Source organism: Vidua chalybeata, chromosome 9, assembly GCF_026979565.1.
Source record: "Vidua chalybeata isolate OUT-0048 chromosome 9, bVidCha1 merged haplotype, whole genome shotgun sequence".
NCBI lineage: Eukaryota > Metazoa > Chordata > Aves > Passeriformes > Viduidae > Vidua > Vidua chalybeata.
The window spans coordinates 29064196-29077041 of record NC_071538.1 but is presented as its reverse complement, the minus strand read 5'-3'; the positions used below and the strand labels follow the sequence as shown (position 1 = coordinate 29077041).

General features: G+C 41.0%; 1 protein-coding gene across 2 annotated transcripts in view; it reads left to right on the top strand.

Moving 5' to 3' along the window:
• Positions 1-12846, top strand: part of TRMT1L (tRNA methyltransferase 1 like) — a 14236-nt gene extending 1390 nt beyond the window's left edge. Inside the window, exons 2-16 of one of the 2 annotated variants that reach the window (XM_053949891.1) lie at positions 1251-1403; positions 2262-2324; positions 3130-3243; positions 4214-4278; positions 4627-4756; positions 5948-6071; positions 6486-6565; positions 6826-7072; positions 7721-7933; positions 8730-8920; positions 10209-10287; positions 10651-10817; positions 11020-11079; positions 11432-11558; positions 11681-12846. In XM_053949891.1, the coding sequence (XP_053805866.1) occupies positions 1251-1403; positions 2262-2324; positions 3130-3243; positions 4214-4278; positions 4627-4756; positions 5948-6071; positions 6486-6565; positions 6826-7072; positions 7721-7933; positions 8730-8920; positions 10209-10287; positions 10651-10817; positions 11020-11079; positions 11432-11558; positions 11681-11996 (2129 nt within the window). In that variant the 3' untranslated portion in view covers positions 11997-12846. Of the gene's footprint in view, positions 1-1250; positions 1404-2261; positions 2373-3129; positions 3244-4213; positions 4279-4626; positions 4757-5947; positions 6072-6485; positions 6566-6825; positions 7073-7720; positions 7934-8729; positions 8921-10208; positions 10288-10650; positions 10818-11019; positions 11080-11431; positions 11559-11680 lie in introns of both variants that reach the window. The other variant, XM_053949890.1, reaches the window with a different exon arrangement.

Here is a 12846-nt window from a genome sequence, read left to right as displayed (position 1 = left end):
CTCTGTCAGTTTTCATAATAACAGGTATTTTTACCCAACAGCAATGTTTAAAAGAAAACAAACAAAAGTAGGCCGGGGAATCTGAAGAACTGCTGTAAGATCCTTCCAGCCTGTCTTAACTTTTGGTCAGAAATAGGTGGATAGGGAAGACCAGCGAAATCAGAGAATCGTAGAATGGTTTGGGTTGGAAGGAGCCTTAAAGCCCATCCTGTTCCAGCCCCTGCTATGGGCAGGGACACCTTCCACTATCCCAGATTGGTCCCTCCACATCCAGAGAACAACCATCCATTCCTGCATCCTCTGGAAATAACTTCCAACACAAACCAGTTTGTAGGTTCATATTTTCTCCATGAGGCGCATCCCAGTTTCTGTGTCAGGACAGACAGCTCGTGGCTGCCTTTTGTGCTCTCTCTGCACCTCCTGTCTGTCCCATCCAGGCTGAAAAGCCTTGGCATGCTCTGTTGCTTCTCAGTAGTTGCAAAGCAATGCCAGAGCTTTGTTTCTTGTTACCCATGGTTGAAACTTCACTAGTCCCACCTATCCCCTGGAATCTTGCTGGGAGCGGGACAATATTTATAGATAGATTTATGTGGCTTTCTGAATCCTTTCCTAGTGATTCCTTATATTCCTTGGAGAGGGGTCGGACCACACCTGGGGATTTCCACCTTTTCCTTCAGTTATTTTCCCCGGGTTTGACTATTCTCATTCTCATTTTATTGCCCCATCTCTCAGCCTCTTGAAATGCTTGAAATTCTTTACCAGGCCCATCTGTACTGCCCCGGGAGTAATTCATTTGCAAGTGCTGATGGCACCAGCACTTCCCCTCATCTCTGCCTCTGCTGATAGCAAATTCCTGCCTAAGTCCCTTCTTTCATACTGTGTGATTCATGAACTAAGCCGTTACCAAACTTTTTTTAGCTGATAGCAAATTGTCAGGAGAATTTGGAGCTCTTCCTTGCCTGCTTTGCCTTGCTTCACTGCATCCTGCCAGAAAACAGCAGTGTAAATGTTATTTCGTTCATCTTAAACATCTGATACTGATGTGTGAATAGTCATTTCAGCTGTCCAGGTGACATTATTCCACAGTAGTTTCCAAGGATAATTGGAGTGAAAATTCATCTCCTAATATCCTACATTTTTTTTTTCCTTCATGTTTGTAGTCAGCACCAGATTATTGGGAATAAATGAACATGTTTGTATAGTTCAGTTACATCAACGACACCTTTACTGTGTCTTTGTTTGATTTTAAGATGGTTTGGTGATCTCTGAAAACGTGAAAAGCAACAACGTTGATGTGAAAATTCCCGAGTCAGAATTGGAAGCTGAAGACAAAGGAGCAGAGGAAGAACACCCAAGGGAATCTGATAGCAATATTTTGGATGTATCATCTGATTACCCACGAGGTTTGTTAATAAACTCTTAATGTTTGTGCTGTGTGCTGGAGGAAAGGTAGAAATACTGGGTAGGAAAGGTAAAGGGAGTGTGTGAAATCTCATTTTAAAACTCACCTCTGTATCCTGACCACGTGGATCAGTTGCTTTGTCTGGCATAAGAAAACCTGAAGATTTGTGCTGTAAAAACGTTGTAAAGCTTAAAGTTGCTACAGAATCTGTGTTACAGTGGACTGGGAAGTTCTGTGTGCTGGAATCAATAAAGCAGATTTCAACCTAATTTTCTTGGTATTGGCAAATTCTGACTGATAAGTTGAAAAATCAGGTGGTTGATTTAAAGGTTAAATGGTTTACTAATGGTTCTTTACTAAGGGAAGGAAAAAATGGTAGAATTTAATGTATCCTGGCTCTACAGTGAATAATTGTTCTTAAATTTGGTCCACTTATAGTTGATATTTAGTTTTGCCAGTGAGTTCATATGATATTTTTGTACTGCTTTTGTGCATGATTTGCATTCACTAACAATGCTGAGACAGCATCAGGTGTAAAGGGAATGTGACTTGATCTTTTCAGCTGTTGTTTTTCAATTAGGGTCTCTCCATCTTAGAAAATTTGTGTGTCAGTATTAAGACGAAGTAGAAATATATGAAAATATATGCATCTTATTAAACAGCTACTCTGGGGATAATTTTTGCAGTCATTTGCGCTGCCATGGAAGTAAAACAACAAAAACAAGTATTTCAGTCGCTACTGCAGTCATTCTCTAACAGTGTTAGATTTGATATGTGGCATAGAAAAGTAGCAATAAACTAAAAGCAGTTTTTAAACTAAGAATGTTTAACTTCTAAATATTTCTGGATTTTTTTTTAGACAAACATATTTCAATTCAGAGACACCTTGCTGATCTAGAGAAACTGGCTGACCTGAGAGAAGGTGAGTTTTACACAGTAGTGTCCCAGAAGACAGATCTTCGTGTTACAGGTATTTACATTTTCCTTTAGATTTTATCTTTATCACACTACATATATTTATGATATTTAAAGATGAGGGGTTTTGTAAAAAAGGACTTTATGATTTATTCTCTTGTTCCTCTCCTAAATTCTACCTGAGAGGTTGTTTGACATTTAGCTAGTTTTTATTCAGGTTACTGCTTCAAGGGCTTTAACACCTGCATTGCACAGCCTTGCCTTTGCTTTTTGTGTCTCACATGCAGGTTTTTCAAGAATTATATGTTTCAAAATTATTTTATATAGGGTACACTGCCTTATTTTGCAGCTTAAATAGATATCAGCTGCTTGTTTTGTCCGAAAGATCTAGGAGTTAGAACAACAAAATATTTTTTCTAACCTCTCGATTTGTTGGGGGTGTTGGTTTGGTGGGTTTTTTTAAACATTTCAAGTCTTTGCATGTCATCTGTAAAGTTCTGTTGTTCCTCAGTACTTTTCAGAAGTTTCATTAGCTTCATGTTGCTGAAGTAAAAAATACTAGAAACCAAAACCCAAAAGTTGTAGAGGTTAATATTTTTTAAAGCTATAGTGATTTTGGTCTATATTCTATGAAGCAGAAAGAGGCAACGCATAAATTTGAAGTTTGTGCATGAAATGGAATGTTCCCTGAGGAATTCATTTCTACCTCATGTTGATTTTACTTTCAGCCTTTTTTTTTCTCTTGGCCTACATCTCAGCTAACACAAGTGGTAACTGCATTTCATGTTTCTCAATTTTAATTGTATTTTCAGATGAAAGGAAGCCTTGTCCATTGTGTCCTGAAGAGAAGTTCAAAGCTTGCTATAGCCACAAACTCCATCGTCACTTGCAGAATTTGCACTGGAAGGTTTCTGTTGAATTTGAAGGTAATGGCAACTGGGTTTGAATAGTAAATACTAGAAGAAATTGTGGGTATGTTCTGTGTTTCATCTTCCAAAATTCCCCTTGACTTAAGCATTTTGTTACCATCTCTGAATTAGAACCATATTTTGACAGAATGAATTTTGAGGTGGGATGTAAAATGTAAATGTGGAAGAACTCCATTCTTCTCCAGCCAGAATGGTTACAATTGTGCATTTTCTCTTTAGAAAAACACCAATAATTGCTTGGCATGTCATGAAAATGACCATAAAATTTAAAATATGTGTGTAATGAAAAGTACTTCAATAAAAGTTCTAGTTATATATTAATAATAATCAGACACACTGGTGATCAATTTTGGTGGATCATGAAGATCCCATGGGTTCTGATAAACCCTTGAAGTCTTTATGTTGTATCAGTATTTAGTAGCTTTAATGGTTTTTTAATAAACTCTGTGATCTGCTTGTAAGATGCATTAAAATCCCTGCAAGAAGTTTAGGAGGGAAAATAAAGTGAGTAGTGTGTGTTTTTTAAAAATCCAGGTGTATGGGTTTGTGGGAAATGAAGTGACTATTTAGAGGATGGGCAAGATCAAGTTGAACAATAAATATTCCAACTAGAGTATCAGGTATCTCATTTGGTTTTCTTTAGCTGTGCAACGTATGTTTATAGGAGTCTTCACACAAGTCTTAGCCAGGTAACTTTTTGTGAAAGACTCACAGGTATTTTTGAACTGGAGACTTGGTGTAGCTTTATAAGATGCTCAGAGACTTATTTTAATAAATTTTAAATTATTTGCATTTTAAAGTTTAAAGTGTATAATTAGCTGATAAATTTCCCTGTGCAGAGAGTGAATGTACCAGATAATTGGTGATGTTCTCTTGTTGCTGTCTGGTGAAATCTGAAGTGAGAGCATGTGGTGCAGGCACAGACATGCTGTTCATTTACTGTTCTGGGATGGCATTTGTTTTCCAGGGTACAGAATGTGCATCTGTCACTTGCCCTGTCGGCCAGTAAAACCCAACGTTGTTGGAGACCAGGTAAAAATGCTGAATCACAGAAATTCTTGTTACTGTACACAGTGAGGGAATTGGGTGACTGAGGGGAACTTTTGAGATCTGCTGAGTTGCCAAATACAGCTTGCTCCTCTGTGTAGGATGCCAAAAGCTTGTTGGTCCAGGATGTGTGGTAGAACCCTTGGGTAGCTGCATGTGGTTGTACTTCTCTCATTGGGGGGGCAGCTGCCTACATCAGCTCTGGCTGTAGATTCCAGATGTTTTGAGTGCTCTAGAGGTAACATGCAGATGACTTCTCATATGCCTGTGTTCAGTTCTACTTCAGGCATGCTTTATGTATTCTGAAACTACATAAAAGACACTATTTTACAGACATTGTCAAAGATGGGAGCTCATTACCACTGTATCATCTGCTCAGCGACTATAGCACGAAGAACTGACATGATAGGTCACATTAATCGTCACGTGAATAAAGGAGAGACTGAGCCGAGGTTTATCACAGGTGAGCTCTGGCTGGCAGGAAACATTCAGTCTTTTTCTGTCATACACCACATGCAATAACTGTGACAAGGGGTGGGAGACACAGGAAAAATTCAGAAACAGATTTAGCCTTTCTACTGAAAAATCTGCCCTTAATATTTCAGAACTTTTGTTTCATCAGAGGTGTAGCAGAGTTGTGATTTAGTGTTGCATTGACCAGTTACTGTGTTCTTATTGAGATAATTAGTGTTCCACACACCTTTAATGTTGTAAGTACCAGCTTGTGTGTCTCCAAAAGAGTGAGGACGTGGCATCCACAGAAAAAAAAAAGTCTGGAGTAAATCTTTCTGCAATATAAAAATCCTTATCTTTTCATCCAGACTGCACCAGCCTGGGTTCCCAAAACAAGGTAATGTTTTTTCAGTCTCAGAAAGTCATGATGGAGGTGTCAGTAGTTCTTTGGTAAATTGCAATCCTACCTTTGTCCAGAATGAGATGTTGGTTTCTAACTTGCATAATCTAGGTTAAAAACATTTTAAATAATTGGAATGCCAGTAGTTTGATGCCTGGGCATCAGTTTGAATGTCTGAGAAGTGATAGGAGTACCACATTCCAAATCTTTATAGATTTTGTGCTATGAAATACATTGATGTCTGTGTGCTTGCCTTCAGAGCTGTGAGTAAAGAATGGCCCATTTAGCATTTTTTAACAAAATGCATGAGGCAGTTTTTCCTCAGGAGGGGAGGAGAAATCCAGAGGTTTTGTGATCCTGTAGGCACTTGACAGCTCTTGGGGCCCCTGAAGGTGAAGCAGATACACCATGTGTGTGTTTGAAAGCCCTGAGAGAGGCAGGGTGAGCACTGGAACCAGTTGGTACAAATTTTTCCTGGTTGTTCCTAGGTACATTTTAGACTTGGGATGAATTGCTCATAGGATTGGCAGCCTGTGCTTACAGTTGTCAGATTTGAAAGCTTGTTTTGCCACAGAAAATTGCAGTAGAGCATGATCCTGATTTACCAGTTGAGATTAGAAGATAAATTGTTGCCTGCTTCTCCCCTCATCCTTCTAAACTGGTCCATGTCCTGGTTGGATTGCAGCATTACCCAGACCTCTTGCTTTATGGGAGCAGTTTTTCAATGTAATTTACCAACTGTGTTAATATTAATTACAGTTCTCACCGATTCTTTCCTTCTGCCTCCATTACTTGTTTCAGTTCGTGCTCCCAAGTCGTCTTACAGAGTGGTGAAGGAGTCAGCCACAGATGTGCAGGTTCTTCCCAACCACTCCACACCCCAGAAAACAGATTCCTATTTTAATCCTAAAATGAAACTCAACAGGTGAGAGAGCAGGGAGTGGGAGGATGCATCAGAGGGGTGGGGAGTTGGTAGGGAAAAATCTGTGTTTTGAAAGGCAACCCTGCAAAACCTCTGTTCAGAGGGCAGGAGAAAAAAGTTTCTCATCAGAAAACTCTTACTGATAAATAATATTTATACCCAAAACCACTATATGTGAAATAGTGTCATTTCTGAAGTAATTAAATCTTTTCCTGTAATTAGTAGATCTTACTTTAAGAATACCTTGCTGTAGAATTCAACTTTTCAGCACAGCTGATGTTTTTATTTGCAATTCTTCCCTGTAAAAAGTGGAGTTCAGCTTAAATATCCCACTGTTAGTTTAAAGGTAAATAAATAAGGAAAAGGAAGCAAAAATGTTCTCTCAACTTACAGACTATGGCCATTTTTATTTTCCAGGCAGTTGATATTCTGTGCACTGGCTGTGCTTGCTGGGGAGCGCAAACCCATTGAATGTTTGGATGCTTTTGGTGCCACTGGTAAAGTCCATTTCTTTAATATTTTGGTTAATATCTAATAGGAGGAAGCAGCAGTAACTCATAACTGACAACCCACACTCAAAAATAATGTGAGGTACACAATAATTTTCTTTTTTAGGCAGGGAGTCCTGAGTTTCCATACAAAAAGACAGCTGTCAAAAGCAATATTAAGGCTTTTTAAAAGGTTGTAATAATATTAAAGTTCAGTGATCTTCTTAAAATCAGTTATCTCACTGTCCTTAAATTCTGTTTTTCCACAGGTATCATGGGATTGCAGTGGGCAAAGCACCTCAGAAGTTCTGTGAAAGTTACAATTAATGATTGTAATGAAAATTCTGTGACAATGATTAAGGAAAATTGTCATTTAAACAAAATGAAGGTGAAACTGAACATTAGGGAAGAAGACAATGGTGAAACTGTGGGAAATGGAGAAGAAAACAGTGACACCATTGAGGTGACAAAAATGGATGCCAATGTTGTCATGCATTTGAGATCATTTGATTTTATGTAAGTGTTGAATGTTTCTTTCAATTTTCTGGTTTGGTAATGTCACACCCCATCCCACTTCACAGTATATGATTATTTGGAGAAATTAGAATCATAAAAGAATCAACCAGCAGTCACTTGAAATGTAATTTTGTTGTCCCAGAAATGGTGAGGGGACAGAACTTTAATCTTAAATGTTTCAGAAGGTACTGGAAAAATATTAGTCTTTTTGACATTCAGAATGGATTATAAAAATACATGAAAATTTTAACCCAGGCTGGGGTTTTTTTATAACTTCATTATCTGTTTGCTCAAGAGAAATACCAAATCAGTTTTGGGGTTTTTTTTTTAACTTATTTTAGCTTAAAATGCTGTTAGTTGCATCTCCTGTTTTTCTCTATTTTACAGCATATTAACTTTGAATTAAAGCAGGCTGATTCTTCCAGGTTGAGTATATAGATGCATGCACTCAAACCCTATACAAATATCAAAATAGGTGATGGGACTTTTTTATGTTATTAATGACTGACATCCAGATCTAAGCTGGAAGTTTTAGTCCTGTTCCTTCTTTCTGTTTTAAATGTAATCATAGGTGAAGGTTATAAAACAGTGTTTTCCTCAGACATTGGAGCATTTATAGACTCTCAGTGGTGCATCCTTTCTTTTCAGCCACTTGGACCCCTTTGGAACTTCTGTGAATTACCTGGACTCTGCCTTCAGAAACGTGAGAAACCTTGGGATTGTGTCAGTGACATCCACAGACATCAGCTCCCTCTATGCCAAGGCGCAGCACGTGGCCCTGCGTCACTACGGCTGCAATATTGTCAGAACAGAGTACTACAAGGAGCTGGCAGCCAGGACTGTGATTGCTGCTGTCACAAGGTACTGCTAAACCATTTCCAATTAGGGTAAAAAACTACTAGGTAATCATTAGAAATAATTAGTGACTGGGCAAGGCAAAAATGCATCAGTAGGGTAGGGGCGGGGTGGGATGGTAATGTGAAAAAAAAATACCCAGACTTGCAAACTCTTCTATTTTTCTATCAATTTTGCCATTTTATAGCTCCATAGGACTTCCTAAAATACAAAACAAGCTTCTTGAGTGGCTTCTAGGTAAGCCTTTCAGTTAGACTTGCTTCAGTGGAACCTGATGTTCACTGCACATCCTCATACTTGAGGTTAAAAAGATGGATGTGATTACTAACTTGTGAAATCAGTTATTTGCATATAGATACCCTAAATAAATTCAGTCTGTTAAAGAAATGAAGACCTAAAACCTAATTGGAGAAAAAAGTACAGGCAAGAGGATGGGACAACTGCTTGGGAAAGATGAGGAGGAAATGAAATCACCAGAGGTTTTGAGAATGCCAGAACACAAATGCTGAGCTGAACATTTTTAGATTTCCCTTGTCCTCTCCCTGCACGTGTGATGATGCAGGTGGCAGACCACTATTTCTAGCTGTGATAAGAAGTAGTAAAATTAGATTTGCTTGGCCTGCCAGAAAGGCCACAAAATGAGGCACTTCAGAAAGAACACTTCCTCCTGATCTCAAGTCTTCAGTACCCCTCTCTAGGAAGTAGATGAGCTCAAGACCTGTGCAGCAGGTTCAGGTGTCCATGGCAGTGTTTGCCTGCTGAATTCAGGACAATTTGGTTTTTGTGTGTGTTCTCCCCCCAGAGCTGCAGCTCGCTGTAACAAAGGCATTGAAGTGCTGCTGGCAGTAGCTCTGGAACACTTTGTTCTCGTGGTGGTCAGAGTTTTACGGGGCCCAACCCCTGCAGATGACTCTGCAAAGAAGGTCCGATACCTCATCCACTGCCAGTGGTGTGAAGAGAGGGTTTTCCAGAAAGAGGGCAATATGGTGGAAGGTAAATGGCTTTTCTTTTGCAATTTGTCTCTGTTCTGTGCCTTGTTTATATTTACATCCCATTAGTAGCAATTCCCTTGTTTGTAACAATGAGTGGTATGTGTGAGGTGGAGAGGGCGCTGTGTCTCGTGGCCATGGGCTGGATCAGTTGTCTGCATGGATTTTCCTGTAAATGGACTGGATTTGTGGCACAAATCACTCAGGTTGTGGCTGCCCCATCCCTGGAGGTGTCCAAGGCCAGGCTGGACAGGGCTTGGAGCATCCTGAGCTAGTGGAAGGTGTCCCTGCCATGGCAGGGGGTGGCAGGGGGTGACTGGATGGGCTTTAAGGTCCCTTCCAACCCAAACCATTCTAAGATTTGTTTCTACACAGGACATCCTCCCAGCCTGCTCTAGCTGCTGGAGCTGCAGGATGCAGCTGGTGTGTCCATGGATCTGCCACTTCAAGAAAAGCCCTAGGATAGGGGTAGCCTTTGATAGTATTGGGTGCCTTCAGATGGCAGCAGCTGGATAGCTTTTGGTGTCAGATTGCTTTTCTGCTGTATTTCAGTTCCTTAAAATGCAGTGGACTGAGCAGTCTGGCTTTCCCCTGCTATTGTTAATGGGCTGTCCCCACACACAGGTTAGCAAAGACAGGAGACAAAAATTGCACTCCTGGAGATGCTGGTTTGAATGAATATAAACCCTAAAACCTTGTTTCCAAGTTAAAGGCTCTTGGATAGCTTGCTGTCAACTCATGGTGTCTTTGCCCTGCTCAGAGTCAGATGCATAAGCATACAATGAGCCTGGTATTAAAAAGTTGCTAAAAGTCAGATAAAAATCTTAGGGATGGGGATGAGTAGCTGAGTACAGTGTTATGGTAGAGATCTTAAATTTGTAAGTGAATTGTTTGCTTAATGTCTGAATTGCACAGGGCTTAGACCCGTAGGTGGACTGTGCTTTGCAGTTGTAACTGGCTGATGTTTCAGATTTTGTAGTTGGCACTTACGTTAACCTGGACAGCTGCTTATGTAACAGTAGGAAGGCAGATATTTTCCTTGTGTCTTGAAAGAAACATAGGGAAGTTACTTTTCTTTTCTTCAGTGTTTTAACACTGATTACAGATCAAGTCATCAATCACTAAATCTCACCATGAGCTGCTTGGCAGAAGTGAAAATAATGTCACACTTCTGCTGTTGTCCTTCCAAATACCTCACTGAAGTGAGCTCCCACTGCATCTCTCTGTCTGTGCAGTAACACAGGCATGGCTGGCTGTTTCCAAACAATTTAAATGTTGTTTTTCTGCTGCAGAAAACCCTTACCAGCAGCTGCCCTGTGACTGCCACGGCAGCATGCCTGGGAAGACAGCAGTGCTTCTTGGTCCTCTGTGGTAAGTTCACATCACAGGACACGTTTGGAGAGTCACTCCAGGAGCTCTGAAATTAATATTTGTAGAAACAAGAATAAATCTTGTTAAGTATTTTAGCCATTTCAGATCAGTATTAAAAATGGTCGGCAATCAACAGTACCTTTCTTGTGGGGGTTGAATGACTTTCTCAACATCTTAGGGCAGAAATAAAATGACTATTCTTGAGATCTTGATTTACTATTTTTTTAAACAAGACCAGTGTTGTTGTCATTGCAAAAAAAAAATGAATTCAGTGTAACATAATTGCTAATCAATTTGGGCAAGAGAATTTTGGAGCAGCTTCCATTAAGAAGCTTTAACTTTGACTTCTCTTGCGTTTCATAGGTCAGGAGCTCTCTTTAACACTGGATTCCTCAGGAGAATGCTCCTGGAGGCTGTGCAGTATGGCTTGGATGAAGCTCAGCCACTTCTGAAGACATTAATTTGTGAAGCAGAGTGTACAACTCTCAAACATTTTTCTACCCACAGTCCTGGTGATGAGAACAAACAAGGTAAGAAAAGGGGCAGCCTGTTCACAGAGAGGACTGGCTTTGTGGTGATTTTTAGAGATGCTGATCTGTGATAAGTTACTTAACAGCAGTGTATCCATAGATTTGAATATGTTATTGAATAATTGAATTATTTCCTTCTGTGTAATTAAAGCATTTTGCCACTTAACAGTAGAATTAATTTTGCCTTATAATTGTATTCTAGAAGAGTGTGGTGTATATATTAGAACATCAAATACTTCTGCAGAATCCTACATAGTACATGGTAAGTGGAGCATTTTGGTGTAGCTTTTGTATATTTAACAGTATTGCACTCTGGAGTTTTTTCCTATCCAGTACTGATTTTACTTTATCTTTATCCAGAATCATATTTATTGGTAAAAGCAGAATGCCAAATACTCTGTGAAGGCCACTTTAATTAATTTGTTACTACTGAAAATGGCCTGTTGATTAAATTCAGGCCCGATTTTACCTCTGCAAACACCAGCTTACAAAAGGAGGCACACAGCTGAAGTTGCTGCGTGGCTTTGTTTTTGTGTGTACTGTCTGAGGCTTTGCTGGTGTTTTTGGGGTGCCTGTGAGTACTGAGTGGTTTCCATGGCCTTGTTGTGGCGCAGGCAAGAGGAAAAGCGAGGAGGTGCTGCGCAGTGCAGCGAAGCGGCAGCGGGCTGAGCACAGCGCCGAGCACCCCCCGTTCTACTACAACGTCCACCGGCACAGCATCAAGGGCATGAACATGCCAAAGTAAGTGTGGCTTCACCTTCCAGCCTGGTCTGACACTGACACACAGCTTGTTCTGAGTCAGCCCTGTCAGTACCACGTCCGTTCTAAATGCAGGGGTTTGGTTTTGCTGCCTTTCTTCCCAGGTTAAATAAGTTCCTGAACTATCTGTCAGAGGCTGGATACCGCATCAGCCGAACCCACTTCGACCCCATGGGAGTCCGCACCAACGCGCCCCTGGCGCAGTTCAAGACTATTCTCATGAAGTACAGCACTCCCACCTACGTGGGGGCACAGGCAGAGGGCCCTGTGCATCTCCCTGGAGAGATCCAGGTAGGAGAAGAGGTTCCAGCTGCTGCAGCAGTCAAGGTGGAGGAGGCTGAGTTAGCGGAAGATGATAAGTCTGGGGTCACCGCTGCCATGTTCACAGAGTCCTACCCCACTCACTGTGCTGCTGAATAATGCAGATTGGTTTGTTCATCAGGATGTTACAGACTTCAGCACACCCTGTTCCAGTAAGCCACTCCTTTCTCCCAAGCTGGACTTTGACCCTTTTGAGCTGCCTGTTGTACTTTGAAGGGACAGTTTAGACTTAGGTAACAGAACTTAGCCCTGATCCCAGCATGGCTGTGGTCACAGAACCAGTACTGTGGGAAGGCTGTGGAGTTACCTGCTTTTATGCTCACTTTCTTTTCACACTGACGCATGGAGGCTGCTTTCCACTCTGTCTAAGCCTTACTGCCAGCACAGCATCCAGGAGATGGGACAGGGCCAACAGTGTTCAGTATTTTGGAATATGACATTATTGTGAAACAGCCTGTTCCTAAAATGCATCATTCCTAAAACCTGGCCAGCTATGATCCAGAGAGAGGGCATGTTAAGGTAAGAAAACAGCACAGGATAAAATGCCCTCTGAGTTAAAGTGAGGCAGTCCTGCCTGGGTGCAGCTGTGTCTCCAGGTTGCACATGTAACTCTGCATCCAGGTCTGTTCCCAGGGTTCTGCCTCCAGGCAGGAGCTGATCCCAGGAGAATAGGAAGGAGCGGTGACACGGCTGCTACCAAACTCCAGTTTGTAACTGAATCGTAGTGAATTGTGTAGTCACTCTAGGTAGTTGTCTGCTCAGAGCTTACAGTGGTTGTGTGCTGCGGAAAGGTACAGGGACAAGGGACCACAGCGGGCGTTCAGGTGAAGTTTGTGGTGAGTTGTCAATAGTAAGTCTGAGCTAAGATCTCTTCTGTGAACGAGCAAAGCTGCCAGGTGTTGGCAGTTCTGGTTTCCTTAAATACATGGCAGCATTCCAGCCAAATGAG